The sequence below is a fragment of the Schistocerca serialis genome, chromosome 1, assembly GCF_023864345.2.
Source record: "Schistocerca serialis cubense isolate TAMUIC-IGC-003099 chromosome 1, iqSchSeri2.2, whole genome shotgun sequence".
NCBI lineage: Eukaryota > Metazoa > Arthropoda > Insecta > Orthoptera > Acrididae > Schistocerca > Schistocerca serialis.
Genome location: NC_064638.1, coordinates 328,449,232 through 328,471,357, shown reverse-complemented (window position 1 = coordinate 328,471,357; position 22,126 = coordinate 328,449,232). Strand labels below are relative to the sequence as shown.

At 42.0% G+C, this 22,126-nt stretch overlaps 1 protein-coding gene across 1 annotated transcript in view; it reads right to left on the bottom strand.

The window, feature by feature from the left end:
• The window catches only part of LOC126469891 (dolichyl-diphosphooligosaccharide--protein glycosyltransferase subunit STT3B), a 93,033-nt gene that overhangs the window by 55,754 nt on the left and 15,153 nt on the right, over positions 1-22,126 (bottom strand). Inside the window, exon 4 of the mRNA XM_050097233.1 lies at positions 1,265-1,330. Within this exon, the coding sequence (XP_049953190.1) occupies positions 1,265-1,330 (66 nt within the window). The remainder of the gene's footprint in view (positions 1-1,264; positions 1,331-22,126) is intronic.

Sequence of the window (22,126 nt, the reverse complement as noted above, 5' to 3'; positions counted from 1 at the left end):
TTACACGTGATCAGCAGAGATAATCGTTCTCAAAGATAAAACTTAACTACTGAACCATCACCAATCAAAGATAAGTTTTATCTATCAGTTCTGTAGAGTTGCTGTCCATGTATCACTATGCTTTGTGGCGTCTTTTTTTCTGCTAAAATTATCCCCATGTATCCCCATGGCTTCTCCGTATCACTGTGGACAGTAGTTCTTTATCGCAGATAAAATTTTGGTTTTGGAAAACTTCACTTCATGCTTTCCTGACACAGATTCTCTCTGTCGATCACGTGAAAATTTTTACCATGCCCCCCTTTTCACAGCATTTATGCTGCTCCCCGAAGTCTGACTCGTCAACTGGCAAAATTCATTGAACTAGGAAAACCTCTGGAAATGTCTAGTGCAGCTCTAGAAGAAAAATCAAGAACAGATTCACCAGCAATTGAAAACTCTGATAATGTCAAGGATTTTGCAATGAATGCAATCACAGCATTCAGTATTCCAGTCTTACAATTTGGGTGTATTTTTCATTAACTGGTTTTGTATAACAAATCACATCAAAAATATTTTGTTCAATATAGACTTGGTAAAAATAAGTTGAATCAGCTGATTTTTTTCTACTGCAGGGTTTTCAGAGAAAGCTTGCCTAGTATTGGTAAAACACTATTCTTATCTTCCGTTAAAAGTATTTCTTCAGAAGACAACCAAAAACTTTGTTTTTCTGTATGCCTGATGTTTTTCCAACCAATCTAGATAAGTTTCAAACATTCCACTTCAACCCAGTTAATTAAGTTGAATAAAACAAATGATCACAAAAAGTAAAGTTAAATGAAATAAGTAGCCTACATCAAAGTTTAATACTATTTTAATATATTAAATCAATTTCTTCCGATCTAATGCTTTAATTCAGTAATCCTTACAGATTTAAAACAAAGTTCTTTATCAGAGAAAAACAGTAAGCTTAACTTTTTATTCATTTTTGTTGGAGAACACAACAGCCGTTTGTAAATTACATTGCAGGCTATACCGCAACCAGCCACAAGCTTTCTGTAAATGATTTTATTATACCATTACTAGTTCACTGACAAGTATGAATTGTAAAAGAAAGTCAAACCTCTGTTCTATTATATGTAAAGGAGGACTTTTCAGGAAGATAAAAATGTGGAACTTGCAAGAAGCCAATGCTAGCATCTGATGATGGGCTCAGGCCTAAAACTATTAATGGTATAATAAAATCATTTCAAAAAAACTGATATAAATGATACAACTTAATACTCACCATATAAAAATATGATAGTGCAGTCATACAGGACCAAAATATTGAGCCAGATTTCACTGATTTCACCTGAAAGTAAAGAAAAAAAGAAAGAAAGAGGGTCAGTATAAAATGTTAAAAGTTGGACAAGACCACGCAATTCTAATTTACGGTGTCTCATACTTTAGTGGCACTAAATTGCACAGCCCATTGAATGTTTTTCATTAGATGTAAGAAATAAATAGTGTTGTCAGTAGAAAATTATCCCCATCCCTTTCCAGCAGATAACTTACAATTAATTGCAAAATCAAACAGTGGAAAATCCAGGTTGGAATATCAACAATTATAAACGGAAAGATTCCATTGAGAACACATGTTGAGTTACAGACAGGTGTAACGAAAAGAATGTTACACAGCAAGGTTTCAACAAAAGCCTTCTTCAGAAAAGAAAGAAATACACAGAGACACTCAAACAAGCAGGCACACATGACTGCTACCTCCAGCCATTTCAGCCACACTGCTACTGTTAGGTTTAAGAAAAGTAGCCATCAAGAGTGAGGCAGGCAACAGCGAGGGATAGCATAGTAAGGATGGGGGAAGAGAAGAGTGCTGTCTGGTAGAGCGTGCAGGGACTGGAAGGCGGTAGGATGAGGTTGCTAGGGACAGTGTTGGAGTGTTGGGGGTCTGTGGGGGGGGGGGGGGCAGGGAGTGGAAAAGGAGAGCAACAGAGGGGGTAAGACAGGTGGGTGCATTGGCAGAAGGCAATACAATGGGGACTTGAATTGGGAGGAGGTTTGGAGCAGGAAAACTGGTGCTGGAGGGGAGGATCCAGATGGCCCGTGTTATGAAGCAGCCATTAAAATCTAGCATGTTATGTTCAGCTGCATGTTGTGCCACAGGGTGGGTCTACTTTGCTCTTGGCCACAGTTTGGTGGTGGCCATTCATCCTGATGGACAGCTGGTTGATGGTGGTAGTCATACCAATATAAAAATATAACTGTGTAATGACTGCAGCAGACCTGGTATCTGACATGGATGCTTTCACAGGTGGCACATCCTCTGGTGGGGTAGGATAAGGCTGTGACAGGAGTGGAATGGGGAGTGCTGGTTGTGTGGATTGGACAGATCTTGCACCTGAATTTTCCAAAGGGATCATTTCAGGGCATCATTACAGGTAATCAAAGCCCTGACGAAGGACGTTGTTCAGCTGTTCCAGTCAGAGGTGTTATTGGACGACAAAGGGGGTACTCCTTGGGTGTACTATTATCCTAATTACAGTGTTCCTTCTCCTCCTCAAAACCCTCGTAGCACCTAGACCCTGCCTAAGTGACCTTTTAAACTTGCCACCTCCCCCAAAACTCCCTACCAATACTCTACCTAATCAAGAGCTTAGACAATCCTGGAACGCTGCTGTTAACATTTCCAACAAAAATCTCAGTTTCAGTCCTATCCAGCCACCTCACCATCAGCACTACACCAAAATTTAACCATGCTGGACTTGTCAAAAACATAGGCTCCTTCTCTTGATTCCTGCAATGGAAACACTTTCATGTCACCGATCTCTCCAACCAAAGCCAATCTAATCTCATCACTGAACCTGCCTCTACCAGTTCATACCACCATTCAACCATGATCATCTTCCCCCCTCCCCCTCCCACCCCACCTTCCTAACCACCCCCTGGAAACCTCCCAGGAATTTCTTACCTCCAACTTGGCTACGCAATACTTCCCCAAGCCCTTTCCCTATGAACACTAACATTTCAGCAGAAGAATATATAGCCTCAAAACAGACGCTCACCTAATCATTCTATCTACAGACAAAAGTTCCACTGCTGTCGTTATGAATTGCAATGACTACCTGGTGGAAGGCCTTTACCAACAGTATGACTCCTCCATGTAAATTTTGACAGCTGCCATCCCTTCCACACCCCAAAAAAGTCCTCCCATATAGCCTGGCCACCTGGCAACAGCTTATCAGCAATGAGAAGTATTCCCTAGCTAGTTCACAAATGAGTTCCTGTGCCATGCCCCCAAACAGCCCCAATCATCCCACCAATCACACGAACCAACTGGATAGGAACACCCTCTTCGACACCCAATACGGCAATACCACACCAGACTGGAACAGCTGAACCACGTACCTTGCCAGGGCCATCATGTCCTGAAATGAGGGACACCCTACCCAAGATCCTTCCCACTATTCCTAAAGTGGTGTTCCATCATCCATCCAACCTCCACAACATCCTAGTCCAATTATATGCCACTCTCAATCCCAGCCCCTTGCCACGGAGGTAATATCCCTGTCGGAGACCCAGGTGCAATATCTGCCCAATTCACCCACCCAGCAATTCCTATTCCACTCGTCACAGACTTATCCTACTCCATCTGAGGCCGGGTCACCTGTGAAAGCAGCCATGTCATATTTCAGCTCTGCTGCTATCATTGCACAGTGTTTTATAATGGTATGACTACCAACCATCTGTCTACAAGGATGAAGGGCTACTGCCAAACTGCGGCCAAGAGCAAAGTGGACCACCCTGTAGCACAACATGCAGCTTAACAAAACATCCTAGATTGCAACTGCTGCTTCACAACCTGAACCATCTGGATAGTTGCCTCCAATAGCAGCTTTTATGAACTGCACAGATGGGAGTTATCCTAAACACACATTCTCCGCTCTCAAAATTATCCGGCTTAACCTACAATAACCTACTGTCCCCACACCCTCCAACCAACAATTTCCACCCCCACTGTCCTATAACCTCCCCCCAAATTGCATCCCCTCACCAGCATTGTGCTCACACTCTGCCAATGCACCCGCCAATCTATTCCTCTCTCTGCTCCTCTCCTCCGCTCGCAGCCTCCCAATGCTGCCCCTGGCAACCTTATCCTGCCGCCTTCTAGTCCCTGCATGCTCCAACAGTCAGCACACTCCTCTTTCCCCACCCACACTTTTCTATCCCTCCCTCTTCACTGCACCACTCCTGATTGCTGCTTTCGTTCAATGGAACTGTTGCAGTCAGGCTGGAGTATGAAATGTATTGTGTATGTGCGGTTTTTCTCCTTTCTTTTTTGAAGAAGGCTTTGGCAGAAACCATAGTCGTACATCTTCTCATTGTGCCTGTCTGCAACTCAACTTCACAATTTATTTCTGCATACAAATAATATCTGCATTAAAACTTTTTTTTTCAATGAAAAATTATAAAGTGACATTCTGAAACAGTAAATTAGTAATTACAGTGTTATGAAAAGGACAGTTTGCTACTCAACATATAGTAAGGATGCTGAGTCACAGATAAGCACAAAAATAAGGTTCCAGTCAAAAAGGCATTCACTGGAATCACCCTTAAACCGATTCTTTACATTCCACTTTGTGTTACCATTTATTATTGCAGCTATGGCTGCAATTCACTGGCAACACACACACACACACACACACACACACACACACACAATCACAGTCTTTGAGGGAAATACATAATCTGGCCTTGGCCACTAGAAACTGTGAGCATGTGTGTGCAAGTTGCATTTGTGTGAGCATGCCTGTGCCTTTGTGTGTGTGTGTGTGTGTGTGTGTGTGTGTGTGTGTGTGTGTGTGTGTGTGTCAGAGAGAGAGAGAGAGAGAGAGAGAGAGAGAGAGAGAGAGAGAGAGAGACAGCGTTATGTAATTCTGATGAAGGCCGTTTTGACCAAAAGCTTACTTGTTTGACAGTCTTTTTTGTTGTGCCCATCCGTGACTCAGCATCTCCGCTGTATGGTGATACCTTAATTTTAAAAAAACAAAGAACTTTTGTATTGTACTTCACAAAATTTTTAAAGCTCTTTTTTTGTCTATTACTTTCCACAAAACTGTTACAAATCGCTGTTTTCTCCAATGAAATTGTAATTCAATAATGTAAGCTAATCACACCTCAAAAAACTGACAGTTCACAAACCTTTGTGATGCCTGCAACTGTACATACTACTATTGACTGAATGCCAAAACTATCACGCTACTGAAAGAACTTCTCTGTTTAATAGTGAATCAACAGTCACAATATTTTTGTGATGAATGCACAAGTGTGATATTTGTGTAAAATTTATGAACAATTTTCTACTATCTCCTCTGACGATTTCATTTCTCTTTCTGTTAGAAACAAGGCTTTTATATTGTGCCACGTTTTAATTATAAAGTAGATCTGCCTGTAAAAATTACTGCAATAGAGTTACTCTGAGCCTACATTACTATACTCCTTCCTTGTCTTCAAATGCTCACCATATATTGGACATAATCATCATTTATACGTAACACCTTCAACTGGAAGTTAGGAGACAGTTCTCATAACATGAGACAGTGGACTGTCATGAAAATCTAAATACGATTCAAACAGCTTAGGTGTACATTTTGTCCTTATCCCTCACGAGCTTCAATTTTTATCTTCATATGAAAAAACTGTATGACGTGGTATAATGGCAGACTAAAGTCCATCTTTAAGGGAATTCAAAAAAGATTTTATCAAACCTAATCATTGCTATACACCTAGTTCTCAGCACAGCAATAATCAAGGACTGGATGCTCCATTTATATCACTTAACAACAGTTTACAAGACGATCAGTTTTAAAGATGGTAGACATGATGAAGAAAATTGATGCTACATATGATGTATATAATTTTCATTTCACTTAGAATAGAAATATTGAGGGAGAGAATATAAAATTCAAACAGGGAAGCACCAATGACTTAATATTCTGTTGTAACTAGGATCATTAAAAAGAAGTGCTGAGTCAGACGAAAGAAAAATAATAAAATACAAGAAAAAGGATAGATTGCAGTTCACCATATAGATGACCCACCGAGTTGCAGACGGCACAATGAAAAGACTTTTACACTATTTAGCTTTAGGCCAAACCCATTTTCAAAAAAGAAAACTCACACATACGAGAGGATACCCGAAAACAACCAGAATAATGTTGTGGGCAAAGCTTGTGAAGTACGCATTTCTGCCGCTTGGTATGTATAGTGCAACTCATTGCCTGTTCAGTGCCGCCTGTGTTGTAGACCTGGAATGTTTCGTTCATCAGCAGTGATTGTTTTTGTTAGCGCTGTTTTGATTTTGTTTAATTTTTTTATGATGGCAAATTTAAGTGAACAACATGCAGCTGTGAAATTTTGTTTTCTACTCGCTAAAAATGCTGCTGATATTGTTTTAATGTTGAAAATATCTTATCAAGTTGCCACCATGGGAAAAACTAAGTGTATGAATGGTTTGCTCTATTTAAAAATGGCGACATGTCAACTGAGGACAAACCTCATTCTGGACGTCCATCAACTTCCCAATTCAACGAAAATATTGTCGCAGAAGAATGTGAGTAGCGCAGTCACTGTGGAGTAGAGGTTATGGTACTAGACTGTTGCATGGAGGGCAGTGAGTTCAAAACTCACCTGAACCGTAAAATTTTAATTTCTTTATTCACTTCGAGTACATTCTAGAAGCATCCACAAATGTCAAGAATCACTGTACTGGAATGTTCTGTAAAGACCGTATGTGGTCTGGCCGGAGGCAGTTTGCTCCACGCTCTTGTATGTGCAAATGCTGAATAAACCTTTGTTAAGTGAAGTTAGTGTTTGTCATTCATCTCATTACACCCTCATCTATGTGACATTATTCTGGTGGAGGAGCCGGGTATTGGAATTTGTGATAGCGCACATTATCGACGACACAGTGGTTCCCATCAGGCCATGACAGAGCCACTGTTTACATGGCGAGAAACCCAAGTTCGAGCCATATTCAATAGATCGCAATCTATCGGGGATGAAGAGGACATTATGATGACAGCAACTGTGTGCCACCACATGAGAAATGCTTCCGGGTTCTCTGGTGATGATGACCATGATCCAAACAAGTGGCTGAAGGTATATGAGTGTATAGCCAAATTTAACAAATAGTAAGACACCTTGTATTTGGCTAATGTATTTTTCTACTTGAAGGGCCCTGCCATGCAATGGTATGAGAACAACGAGGAGAAGTTCACAAGCTGGAAAGTATTCCAGGTGGAACTGCGGAAGTATTTCAGGGACACTCAATGACAGAAGTGCAAGGCTGAAGATAAATTAAAGTGCAGGTCACAGCATCCAGGAGAAACTACAGCATCCTATATCCAAGACGTATTGGAGTTGTGCAAAATAGTGGATCGTAGAATGAAGGAGGAAGATAAGGTTGCACATCTCATGAAGGGTGTTGCTGAGTACATGTATCAAGCCCCACTCCTGAAGGTGGTTTCAACAGCAGACGACTTCATAAAATGGTGCCAGTATATCGAGACAATGCATCAAAAAAGAATTATACACAAGAAGTTTGAACGGCTTCCAAACATCGTATTGATGTCTGTGATGGAGGAAGGAACTGATTTCACAAGTGTTCTTCATCAGATAGTGAGAGAGGAAGTGCAGAAGGCACTAGGATTGCACGGCGAGCAAAAAACCGAGATGCTTCAAGAGGTCATAAGGGTAGAAATGGAACAGACATTGAACCCAATCTCTCGTCCTTAATTTCCCTTTAAAACGGTGAAAAAGTCGAGACCCAGGCAAAGTTACGTTCCTACAATGCTGCATTAAGAACCTGTTGGGGCACCAAGGAAGACTGACGTCTGGAGGACCCAAGACAACTAACCAGTATGTTTCCACTGCGAACGACCAGGACATGTGATGTGCTATTGTTGAGAAAGACGGTGGATATTTGATGACGCCCATGCCAGAAGACAACAGACCGATCTTAGCCCGCCAACTCTGGGACAACGAAGATGAAAAAGAAGATGTGGGTGCGGGACGACACTGGTCACCATCACTGCAAGCTAGCTGCTGGAGAGAATGCTCCTCAACGCGCCGATCGAGGTCTCCATCGCCGTTTAAAAGCTCCAGCCGGTCACCTAGCTGCCAACACTTTCCTTGGGGGTGAGGCCGTCGAAGAGAAAAATCCCCCGCCATCGATCACCACAACAACGATAGGAAACTATGTCGATACTCTCATGGATGGCCGACCAGCCAAGCTATTGTGGACTCTGGAGCATCATATTCAGTCATTTAGGAGAAGTACTGTCACCAGTTGCACAAAACCATATTCGTCGACAAAAAAACATCTCTGCTGAAGGTGGCTAATGAGAAATATGGAAAACCTACAGGAAGATGTGTCATTTGTGTGGGTATAAGTGGTCACACACAGCCCTTAGAATTCATCGTCTTACAAGAGTGTAGTCATGACGTCATTCTCAGACTTTTTTAAAGCTTCTCAGGCAATTATAGATTGTGGTCACTCGAAGATTATGCTAGATGAGATGAGATACTGTGGACAGGAAGATGCGGATCCGAGTGTGTGGAGACTGTCTGTGCTGGATGAAGTGATCATTCCTGCAGTCAGCACTAGAAAGGTAACTGTCATGTGTCATGCCATGCATCAACCCATGGATCTTGTAGTGGAATGTAATAATAATGAAGAATAACTTGGCCATCCCAGCCTCTGTCATCTCGTTTAACAACGGATTCGGTGAACTGTGGATAGTTAACTGTCACCGAGAACCACAGATCCTTCCAAGATGCATGTGCATAGCAAATGCTGAGCCGTTAATTGCTGAACAGCTGAGCATCACAGAAACCTCCCATGCCGAGTCTGTGGGCGAAACTGGCACTACCACTATGAGACAAGATCTTCTAGCTCAACTACCGCCAGATCTCACTAAGGAACAGCAGAGGAAGCTACTTGCTATTCTTCAAGAGTTCTCTGAATGATTCAATCCACAGGTGAAGAGCAAATTAGACAAATCGACAATGAAACGCCACATTAGCACTGGAGACCATCAACCAATAAGCCAGAGAGCATACCGTGTGTCAGCAACGGAACGTCGAATAATTCACAACGAGGTACAGAAAATGATGAAGAATGTCATCATTCAGCCTTCTCAGAGCCCATGGTCGTCACCAGTGGTTCTTGTCAGGAAGAAGGATGGCAGTTGGCGCTTTTGTGTTGATTACAGGAAGCTTAATAAGATAACTAAAAAGGACGTATACCCCGTTCCACGAATTGGCAATACACTAGATTTTTCTCAACCATGGACATATACTCGGGATACTGGCAAATCGAAGTAGATGAGGCTGATTGTGAGAAAACTGTACTCATCACCCCTGGGGGCCTGTATGAGTTTAAGATACTGCTGTTTGGTTTGTGTAATGCACCAGCAACTTTTGAACAGATGATGCATAATCTTCTAAGTCACCTGAAGTTGACGATGTGTGTTTGTTATTTAGACGACATTAGAGAGATCTCAGAGACATTTGATGAACATGTAAAAAGACTGAGGGCCATTCTTAAGTGGCTCCAACAAGGCGGACTGAAACTTAATCATAGAAAGTATCTCTTTGGAGCAAATGAAATCAAAATACTTAGACACACTGTGTCAAACAAAGGTGTGCAGCTAGACCCAGAAAAGGTGAGATCTATAACAGAACTTCCTATTCCTAAAAAGTATTAGAGATGTGAGAAGCTTCCTCGGATTATGTTGTTATTACCGTTGTTTTATCAAAGCCAGGCCACTCCAAGTGTTGTTAAAAGCCAATGTTAAATTTATCTGGGTTGGTGCCCAACAAGACTCTTTCAATGTGCTGTGAAAAGCTCTGACAACTGACCCTACACTTGGTCTGTATGATGAGGGAGCACGTGCATAACTATACACAGATGCCAGTAGGTATGGGATTGGTGCTGTTCTGGAGCAAATTTTGGATGGAAAAGAGAAGATTATAGCCTATGCTTCTAGGACACTTACAAAAGCCGAGAGAGACTACTCAACTACAGAAAGAGAATGTCTTGCCGTGATCTGGGCCATGTGCAAATTTCGACAGTACCTCTATGGAAGGCCATTCACAGTTGTTACAGACCATCAGTCACTTTGTTAGTTGACAGGTCTTAAGGATCCAACAGGATGCCTTGCCAGGTGGACACTACGTCTTCAAGAGTATGACATTGCCATAGTGTACAAAAGTGGAAGAAAACACCAAGACGCTGACTGTCTATCTAGAAACCCTGTGCAATACCATCAAGATTCTGACGAAGATAACAACTGTCTCGCTGCACTCCAGGATATCTCTGCTGAGCAGCAGGACGACGCCAAGATATCTCAAAATATGCTTGCCTTAAATTGGTAAGAGGACGTGAAAGGACAATTTAAGGTAGTTAATGGATTACTTTGAAAGAAAAACTTTCATCCGTTTGGAAAGAGGTGGCTACCAGTGATTCCTAAACACTTGCGCTTAGATGTTCTACAGAAATTCCATGACACAACTGACACCGGACATATAGGATTTATTAAGACATACGATAGGATCCGCAAGAGATTTTTGTTGCCAGGTTTATTTAGAAGTGTCCATCACTAAGTGTCGCACTGTCTAGAGTGCCAGAGGAGAAAGGCAGAGCCTCAGAAACCACGTGGCCGACTCATACCAATTCCACCAGCTGAAATGCCTTTCCAGCGTGTTGGGATTGACCTCCTCGGATGATTTCCAACATCTGCTAGCAGCAATGTATGTATTATTGTTTGCACTGATTATCTGACACTCTATGCCATTACAAAAGCCGTGAAAACAGCCAAAGCATTCGAGGCAGCCAAATTCATTGTGGAAGACATTGAAACATGGTGCTCCAAGGTCATTCATTACGGATCAAGGGAAAGTTTTTCCAACCAAATCTTGTGACAGAGATATACCATAGGTGCAACATTACTCACCACATGACGACTGCCTACCATCCGCAAACTAACGACCTTTATAAGACCTTGGCTGACATGCTATCACTGTTCGTCAGTGTTGAGCAGAGCAACTGGGATGAGGTGCTACCTTTCGTGACATTTGCCTACAACACCGCCAAACAAGACACCACAGGATTTATGCCATTTTTCCTTGTGTGTGGGCGTAAGGCGACTATGACAATGGATACTGTGTTTCCGTTACATCCTGATGACGTGGACGACGACTACATCGGCCAGGTGTTAACCAGAGCTGAGGAAGCTCTGGCAGTTAGCTCTACTCTGTACGCTGCAGGCTCAAGAAAACGAATGCCGAAGGTATGATGTGAGCTACCGCCCTGTTGTCTACCAGCCTGTGACCTCGTCTGGATCTTCACTTCTGTTTGGAAGGTTGTTCTCTCTGAGAAGCTCCTCAAGCACTACTTTGGACCTTATAAGGTTGTAAGACAGTTGTCTAGTGTTACTTATGAAGTTGAAGATTGCAACCCCGACACAAGATGATAAAAGATCAGAGATACGATCCACATCCTTCGAATGAAGCCCTATAAGGATCCTGCAACCCAGGGTAAATTCGAAGCTCCAGTGACAGGCAACAAGCAGAAAGGTGATGAAGAGCATAGTGGCAAAGGAAGGTCTAAGAAGATCACCGCCAGGGCGAACATCAGTCATCGGGAGTCGGAGTATGCAGGACCGATGACTCGTTCCTGGACTAGGAGGACATAACACCGAGACACTGTTCTCTTAAGGAGGGAGCAATGTTGCAGAAGAAGCTGAGTAGCACAGTAACATGGTGTAGTGGTACAATACTAGACTGTTGCATGTAGGGTCGCGAGTTCAAAACTAACCTGAACTGTAAAATTTTAATTTCTATATTCGGTTCGAGGACATTCTAGAAGTATCCACAGATGTCAAGAATCATTGTACTGGAATGTTCCGTAACTGTACATATACTGTAAGGGTTCTGGCCAGAGGCAGTTTGCTCCGTGCTCTTGTATTTGCAAGTGCTGAATAAACCTTCATTAAGTGAAGTTAGTGTTTGTAATTCATCTAATTACACTTTCTTCTACGTGACAATATTGAAAAAAATTTGGTAGCTTGTGCTCACAGACCATCAGCAGACAACTGATCAACTGTCAGAGATTAGTGGCTTACCTTGGAGCTCAGTTCAGTGAATTTTAATGGGAGATCTGGAAATGAAAAGGGATGCTGCTAAGTTTCTTCCTCGGGTTCTGACTGACAATCAAAAAGAATGTCGCGTTGAAACATGTCATGTTTCGAAACAACAGCCTGAAACTGATCCAGATTTTCTGTCAAAGATCATGTGACTTTTCCTTATTTCCGCAAATGAAAAGGAGCATGAAAGGTCACCGATTTGACAACACTGAAGAAGGGATGGAAAAAATAAATGAGGGAGGAGCCATCAGCTATTTCTACAGATGACAACAAAAAAGGTTTCGAACAGTGGAAGTACCGGCATGACTAATGTATTAGTCATAATGAACAGTATTTTGAAGGGGATTAGGTTGTTGTGTAAACAATTTGAAAATATATAGCATTTTTTTGGTACCCCCTTTACACAAGCAAGCACACCTCATGCAAACAAGACCCCCGTCTCCAGCAGCTAAGTCCAGAACGCAACTGTCGTGGAGCGAAAGCAGCAATCGGGAAGGGGCGAAGGGGGGTACGGGAAGTGATAACAAGGTAAGGCTGGGTGAGAGAAGAGTGCTCACATGCCAGAACATGCAGGGACTAGACGGAGGCATGAGGACAGACTGATGTAGCGTCTGGAGAATGTGGAGTAGGGAGGTGTAGGTGTGTAGGTGTTTGGTGTAGGTGTAGGTGTAGGTGTAGGTGGGGGTGGAGGTGGAGGTTGGGGTGGAGGTGGAGTGGGGGTGGAGGGGCGGGGGTGAAAAATAGAGAAACAGGGAAGGGGAAAGACGGGTGGGTGCATTGGCAGAGGGCAGCACAAAATGAGGTTGTGGCACATGAATATGGAGGTTGTGATAGGGAAGAGGAGGCAGAAACTGTTGGATGGAGGGTGTGGGGACAGTAGATTACTGCAGGCTGCGGTCGGGATAATTTCGGGACTAGAGAATGTGTTCTTAGGATAACTCCCATCAGTACAGTTCCAAAAAGCTGGTGCTGAAGGGGAGGATCATGATGACTCATATTGTGAAGCAGAAATTACAATTTAGAATGTTTTGTTCAGCTGCATGTGGTGTCACAGGGTGGTCTACTTTGCTCCGACTACAGTTTGGCAGTGGCCATTCAACCGGGTGGAGAGCTGGTTGGTAGTCATACCAATATGAAAAGCCATGTAATGATTGCAGCAGAGATGGTATATGACATGGCTGTCTTCACAGATAGCCCAACCCCTAATGGGTGGATTGGGTAGGTTTTACACGTGGTTTTTCCACAAGGATATGATCTCTGTGGCATAGAGATGGATTAAAGATGTCGTCGAGGTTGTGTGGGTGACGTAATACCAGTTTAAGAAGGGTTCGGAGGTATCTTAGGTAGGATACCCCTTGTTTCAGTCCATAATGATAGGTAATCAAAGCCCTGACGAAGGATGTGGATCAGTTGTTCCAATCTGGGGTGGTATTAGGTGACAAAGGGGGCACTCGTACGTAGCTGGTACTTGGGGCAGGTGGGAGGATTGTGGATGTGTGGGGAAATGGCATGGGAGATTTGTTTGCAGACTAGGCCGGGGGGATAGTGCCTGTCTGCAAAGGCCTTAGTGGGACCTTCAGCATACTGGGCCAGGGAGTTCTTGCCACTGCAGATACGCTGTCCCCAGGTGGCCAAGCTGTTTGTGAGGGCTTCTTTGTTGTGGGAGGGATGATAGCTGTTGAAATGCAGGCACTGTTGATGGTTGGCGGATTTAATGTTGGACAGAGGTGTGGATGGAGCCATCAGAGAGGAGAGATCAACGTCCAGGAAGTAGGCACACTGGTTTGGAGGAGGATCAGGTGAAGAGGTTGGGAAAACAAGTGTTGAGGTTGTGAAGGAATGTCTTGGCCCTGAGTCTAGATCACGTTGATATCATCAATGAATCTCAACTAAGTTATGGGTTTGGCAGTTTGGGAGACAAGGAACATCTCTACATGGGTGATAAACAGATTCACCTGGGAGGATGCCGTGTGCGTGCTCATGGCTGTGCCACTAATTTGTATTTATACCTTCCCCTTAAAGGAGAAGTAATTGTGTGTCAGAATATAGTTAGTAAGGTGTATGAAGAATGAGATACAACATTTGGAGTCTAGAGGAAGTTGGGAAAGATAGTGTTCAATAGTGGCAAGATTATGGGCATGAGGGATGTTTGTATATAGTGAAGTAGTATTAACAGTGATGAGCAGGGATGATGTAGTCAGAAAAGGAAGTGATTAGTATCTTTGATGTGGGAGACTTCAGACAACTGGTTGGAGGTGGTGGTCAATAAGGGCTGTAATTCTTACAAAGGGGGCACAATAACCTGCCACAATGAGCCATCCAGGATTGTTAGGTTTGTGGATTTTGGGGAGCATGTAGAAGGTGGATGTGTGGAGTGTCACACGTGTCAGGAGGGATACGGATTCAGGAGAGAGGTTCTGGTTGCAGGGTGTATACACGGACAATGAAAAAAAAATTACTGGAATTTTACCCAGATTTCCTGGTTAAAAATACACTTCCTCCCAGGTGAAAATAGACTTTTTGCTAGTTAAGTGAGGGAATACTTTCCCCGGCACTGGAAAACTTATCAGTCCTTTGAATGGTTATGGTTTTATACACTGCCTGCGTAGAATTAGAAAATGAAAAATGAATCCGGTGTGTGTGGGGGGGGGGGGGGGGGGGGTGTACCTTTTGGAAAGATCTTTGATGTGCATCAACATGCACGCTGCATATTTTCGTATTAAATTGAGATTGTGGTGTGCTTTAGTAAGCCACTCATAGCTCATGTCACATGATCTCGCCAGCCGATCAGCCGATGACAGCATAGGACACATGATGTAGTCAATCAATAGCAAGAGCACTGTTAAGTAGCACGAACACACAAATAAGAAAAGTTAATCGTTTAAATTAATATACACAGTGTTGTTATAAGAAATGCAAAGCTTTCACATACAATATTGGCCTCAAACATTAATAAGCGGCAAGAGAAGCTAAGTTTCCACATATAATGTTGATCTTTTTTGTGCCTGTTACATTTTTAAGATACGATGCCTAAATGTGCCAGTAAAATTTTTCATAATGACATAAATGTCGGATCTAGGCTCGAAATTCTTCTAATTGGTCATCCTCAAAGAGTTGATTTTTAAATGAAAGTCAAACGGTCTGTAATTTAAGAAATTCATCGTACATTCTCATACATAGTTCATCTTGCATAAAAGGAAATTTACTTTGAATGTTTTTCAAACCACCATTAGCATTATTTTTTCGCGACCTGTTAGAAACACTACGAAAACACAGTAGGCCCATATGTTCGTACATGTAAAACATTAAAACATCTTACATAATGTAATGAAAGAAACAAGATGTCAGGGGATACTTCAAGACCATCGGAACTTCGGCTTAAAGAGCACAGTCGTGTGTCCAGTCAGAGTACCAGTACAGTATTGTCTCGTGTTTAGTTTTTATCATGGCATAATGCCATACGTGCTAGAAGATAAAAACGTGCACTGGAAATGCAGTGAACAGTTGAAACTAGCCAATACTTTGTTTTAAAGAAATTGAATGCTTCAGTGGAAAAGATTAATAAAAGCCAAATTTCTTTGGCAAACCGACATAAATAACTTCATTGTTTTGCAAGGCGGTTAATGCTTGACTGTCAGGAGGGTGGAAATAAAATAAAATCTGAAACAAATAATACATTTTAGCCTTCTGTAATTATGTGAATCTATTTTAATTCATTTAATAGCTCCCAGCCACAGAAATCTGTTTTATTTTCATTTGACGTGAGAGCAATAAACAAAGAGGAAACAGCAAAACCTCTAAACGTGAAACATGGGTCATGTTGAGACTACCCAGTTCCCCACTACAACTCAGACTGCTCTGTGCATCACCCCAGGATCTACAATATTTCCAAACCGGGGCAATACTAGATAGCGGCACCCCCCCCCCCCCCCCCCCCCCCCCCCCCCCCCGCTCCCTCTTACCTCGAGCTTTTGAGGTAGGACGCCAAAAATTTTAAAAAATCGACTTCTGAAAACTATGTTCATTTTGTAGTGCACATCTTTCTGAAGATGTCTGATATGTAAAACATATGTGTTCAAGGAAATGTAAGACATGTTACTTGGTCTTAAGCGTGCCAAAGTGCAGTACCTCGCCTCTTCACACAGCATTCTTCTATCGTACCTCACTGTATATTACTCTGTGGATTCAGCCGTGTATATTATGTAATGGATGCCATCAAACTATATTCGGGGAAGTGTAAATCAAAATGCCCTGTGGTGCCTCTCCTGCTCCTAGTCGACCTGTTTGACATCCTGTCCCTCTTTTTTAAAAAAAAGAACAATTAATGTTTGATGGGATATTTGTAACTGGGAGAACAAGGACTCCAGAAAACTTGCACTTTTTATTGCCTGTTAGCTAATAATTTGCTGTTTTGTTTGACATAAAATTAAATATAGGATACATAAAACCGGTAAAGGCAAGAGACAAGCAAGACAGTACAACATTTCTTCAATCCTTATGTTCTAGCACTTTTTTCTCTCTAATCTCGCTACCTCTTCACGTGGCGTGCTTTTCTTTCTGCGAAAGAATCTATTACTTCATCAAAGTTCGTCAAATGTTTTGCTACATGAAAAATCGAAATGTCGTTGTCTATTACTGAAAAAATTGTAAATACAAATAGTACCCAAGACTGGTGTGGTTTCTTGATCTGATTACATTTATTTTGTCACTGTCGGCTAGATGAAATGAAATAGGCCTGTCTAACATTGCAGTAATTGTAACACACATCAAATAAGCGAGACTGTTTTGGCACAAATGTTCATTTTTATAACATGACACAATATAATTCACGAAGTACCTACTACAAGAAAAAGCTTTACGTTAGGAAATCATTTCAAATTTCATTCATACGTTCCAGCTTCTCACGCTCGAGTTCGAAAAGTAGTAGTACGAAATTTTTATATAAATTGGGAATCATCATATTCTTCCATAATTTGTGTGATGTCCCAGTTTCTTGTCCTTCCTTGTTCTAACAAAGAATCTTGTCATCACTAATTCTGTAATTATTCCTTCCTGTGTCAAAACTTATTCTCCGTTTAACTTCCCTAATCCTGCCACAATCACCAGTTAGTTACCCCATGTTTGTTCTCCGTTTAGGCATTATTGCATGTTCATACAACGCATTTTCTGCACTACTCTCAGAATAGAACTTAGGCAGCTGCTAGCCGGGGACTACAACAGGCCCTTTTTACTAGTGTAGCAGTCTGGCCAAAAATATTCTGTCAAAAGTTCATTTTCTTGGATACACCAAGAAGATAATATGTAATCTTTCTTACCTGTTATTCCTGTTAGTCGTTTACTTTCACTGGTAGTCAGAATCTATGGATTTCACTAGTAATTATAACAACACTGATCATTCGCAAACCCAGTCAGCCACATAAACAAACAGTGATTGGCATACACCTGTTCGGCTTTATTCCACTCAGCTTGTATAGCCCCATCCCCTTTTATCTGCAGGAAAGTTTATTTCTAGATGTGACAGGGATTCCCTGGCAGAGACATCACGTACACTATGCACGCATTCAAAAATCAACTTATGATTCCCCTCCCCTCACCCCTAGATCCGGGACTGTTGCGCAATCATGAATCTGGCAGCTTGGGCGCCCCAGCAAAATTTTTCCGGGTAGCATTTGGCTGCTTGCTGCTACTGCTTATACAGCCACACTTCTGTAGCCAGAAGGGGGAGAAGGTATTACACATACACAACTCAACCGCTCATGCGCTTGAGCCCACTCACAACTGCTCAAACGGATCTAATGTAAACAGTTGTGACATCACACCCAATGGAGACAATTTGTTGTTATGGAGCACTGTACAGTCTTCCTAAAGCCTTTGACACATTTTGCTGTTGGCAGATGCTTGTATGAGCACTGGGGTTTGTTGTTGTATTGTTGTATATGGCGCATTTCCTTTGTAATGTACATTTTATTTTCTTATTTTCTCTCTCTCTCTCTCTCTCTCTCCCATTCATGTTTTACTGCTGCAGTATTCTTCTGCAGTAGCAGGATACAATAATATCCTTCGCTAAGAGTATTGGTTCTTACCAGTCAAAATTATAAAAATTCCTGTTTTTTTTTCAGTTTTCTCCCAAATGAAAAAATTCCCGGGTTTTTCCCAGATCTCCCGTGTCGTATACCCCCTGTGGGAGGTACCTAAGGCTTTAAGCATGGATTGGATGTTACGTTGGACTTATGGGATGTGATCACGCTGCCAGAGTTTATAGGTGGAGGAGTCAGATAACTGGCAGAGGTCTTCTGCCAGGTAGTCACTGTGATTCATAATGATGTGGGTGGAACCTTTATCTGCAGTCAAGATGATTAGATAAGGATTTGTTTTGAAGTTGTGTATGGCTGTCCTTTCTTCTGCTGAAAGAATGGTGTTCTTAAGAAAGGACCTGGGGAAGGATGAGGAGGCCAAGTTGGAGATGAAGAATTCCTGGAAGGTGACCAGAGGTTGGTTAGTTGGTGGGGAATTACAGTTGGATGCTGGTGTGGACTGGGAGGCAGGGTTCAATGTTAGGATTCATTTGGCCTTGTTTGGAGGGATTGGTGGCAAAGAAGTGTTTGTTTGGTAATAAAATGTTTGATAAATAATGATAACATGACAGAAAGAAGAGATGTTAACTTCAAGTATGTCCCAGTGTTTCATTAAAGCTGTTATAAGGAAAAGAATGATACCAATGAATAAGATTCACTGATGACATTGCTATACTCGTTGAAAGTGAGGAAGAATTCTGTTAAATCGAATGAACAATATAATGTGTGCAAAATATGGGTTGAGAGTAAGCTGAAGAATGACAAAGGTAATGATGAGTAGCAGAAATGAGAGTAGTACACACTTAAAATCAATATTGGAGACTATGAAGTGGATGAAGTGAATTATTTCTGCTATCTTGGAAGCAGAATAACACACTATGGACAAAGAACGGTGGGCATAAAGAGCAGGCTAGTACAGGCAAAGTGGGCATTCCTGGTAGAAAAAAAAAACTAATATCAAACATTGGCCTTAATTTGAAGAAGAAATGTCCTAGAATGAATATTTGCAGCACAGCATTATGTGGAATAGACTCATGGACAGTGGTAAAACCAGAAAAGAAGAGAATCAAAGCATTTGTGAGGCTCTCCGCAAAATTGGCAACAGAAATATGTGGAAAACACTAACAAGAAGAAGGGACAGGATAAGAGGACATGTGTTATGACATCAAGGAATAACAACACCCCCCCCCCCTTCCCCTCACCAGTACCAGAAGGAGATGTAGAGGGTAAATGCAAGTGTGTGGTTGTAATGACGACACTGGTAGCGCGCATCGGGTTCGGAATGTACAATCGGACTGTGACAACTTCACAGCCTGCTTTGATCTTTGACGGAAGCAACACACTCTCAAAACAGAGAAAAAGACCGCATGTGGGTGCTAAGGATGCACCCACCTTTTTCATCATTCTATGGACTGCAATGACACCCTGAACAGTGAGGTACATTTGGATTTTTTCCTCGGTCAAACCATCGATCAGCCTAGTGTAAATAATACTAAGCATTCAGCATTCGATGGGCCTTGAGACGAACAGGACAGGCATGGATGAGCGAAGCTGCAAGCAGTTGCTGTGCTTGAGAATCGGTAGCAGTCTCCAAAAGCAAAGTGCCATTGCATAAATGAGTTTCAAAGTGCCAGCAATTGTATCAACACCTTTCTGAGTAATAAATGGATTTACCATAGCAAACGAATAACCATCTTCAGTATGTGAAACCACGAGGAACCATGGTGCAGCTATAAGGGTCTTTGAATCATTAGCCTCATTATGTTTAGTAGACATCGACTATGAAGATGATGATTGGCTCATTGCAAGAAAATACCCCACAATTACCAACGTCTCTGTGATGACGCACTCCTTCCAACTGGGGGCCCTGCCAAGAGGGGGTCGAACCTGCCTCAGGTGATTGTTCACACCCCAGAACACCTGACAGGGGGACCAATTGACAATTTGGGAAGGTAGCAGCTCACGCAATCACCCGTACCTGGGCTTTGCCTGGCCTGTATCAGGGGGTATGTAAGAACCCTACTTGTTGACCTGGGGTGGGAATTACATGTTACCCATTCACCTGTAATGCATCAGATGATGGGCCACCCTTCAGAGGCACACAGAGAGGAAGAAGAAAAAGATGAACCTCAAACATCACAGTGGAGGAAGGATAGGAGAAGGGGAACGAAGAAAGAAAGAAAAAAAAAAAAAAAAAAAAAAAAAAGCAATGATAAACAGTGTACAGACTGTTCTGATATAGGCTACTGAAAATGCAGAACACATTACAGACATGTTCCTCAAGGAAGGAGAAAAAGAATAGCAAGAGGATACACATGCAGCGTGGAAGTGGAAAGATGTTGCAAAGGCTGGGGTCCTGTAGTGCCAAGCACAAATCTGCCAAAGAGCGGCAAGCCCCCTAGGGGTCAAAAACTTGTGTAACCCACTCGTGACTACTTGTTAAGTGTTTAGGATCCCCACAAGGTCAGATTAAAGGAAGATACTGAAGAAATTTGGAGGTATGCTGCTATATGATCAACATTATGCAATTTTTTTGTGAACTGAAATGAGAATGCTTGGGTAGAAGTATAAGTTCTTTTCGTGAAACACTTTCTCCATAGCTTAGAGAACCAGCATTTGCAACACGCTGTAGAATGAGCCTACTGCCACTGATGTACATCTCACGTAAGAATCACAAAGACAAAGTAAGAGAAATCTAGGCTCTTATGGAAGCATATACACAGTCATTTTTTTCCCTTGTTCGATTTGTGAGCAGAACAGGAAAGGCAATGACTAGCAGTGGAAAATGAAGTGTAATAATCATACGGCATTACTGGCCAGGAGAGCCTGTCTGGCTTGTTTGGGCACCTGGTGCAAGTCTTTTTATATGAGCTCATTTTTGCACAGCAATGATGATGACAACACAACACCCAGTCCCTGAGCAGATAAAATCTCTGACCCAACCAGGAATCAAACCCAGGCAAACTGTGTGGTAGTCGGCCATGCTTATCACTCAGCTACAGAGGCAGAAACTAGCAGTAGTACAAGGTACCCCACCATGCACCATACGATGACTTGTTGAGTATGTACACAGATGCAGACATTTCTGCATTTACTGCTCAGAAAATTTGGTAGCAAATGAGTAACTCCAGATTACAAGAATTATAAAGAATGACTAGTTTGGTATTAAATCTATTCCAATGCAAAGAAGACGGGAGGGGACAGGGTAACAATCCTTATCAAGCCACAGTACCTGTTGCAAAAAGAAATGGTAACTTAAAAAAATTTAATTCCAAGAATTTGTAACTTTCAAGTGAAACCAACAAAGACCAGTGAAGTAAGCAACATTATTAATGATTTGATGATTAGATGCCATCTGAAGAATGGTAAAAGGGAGAAATCTGTCTTGTTTGTTATGAAGAATTGCAACAATTTTTGTAAGAGGCATGTAAAATAAGAATATTTGCTGACTAATTGCTCTCCTACACTGACTGACTAAAAACGTGAAGCACCCAGTAGGGGAAGAGGAAATGAAAAGAAACTTTATGGCTTCAGAGGTTGTGTATGTTATTTCAGTGATTACAAAAGAGTCAAATTTACAAAGAATTTATCAGTAGAATATAACATGCCCTCTAGCAGGAATTCAGTTAGAAGCTTTTATAAAACTGTTGTATCCTCTCCAGAGACAAGTCAACCCACAACTGTTGTAACTGGTCCTCGACATCCTGGGACAGAGTTGACATCCGTGCAGGACTCATACATGTTCTGTTGGGGACAGATATGGGGATCTTGCTGGCCACAGGAGTACCTCAACATCATACAGACAGTTCATAAGAGACACACGCCATGTATGGACAAGCACTGTCCAGTTGAAAAATGGCACCATATACT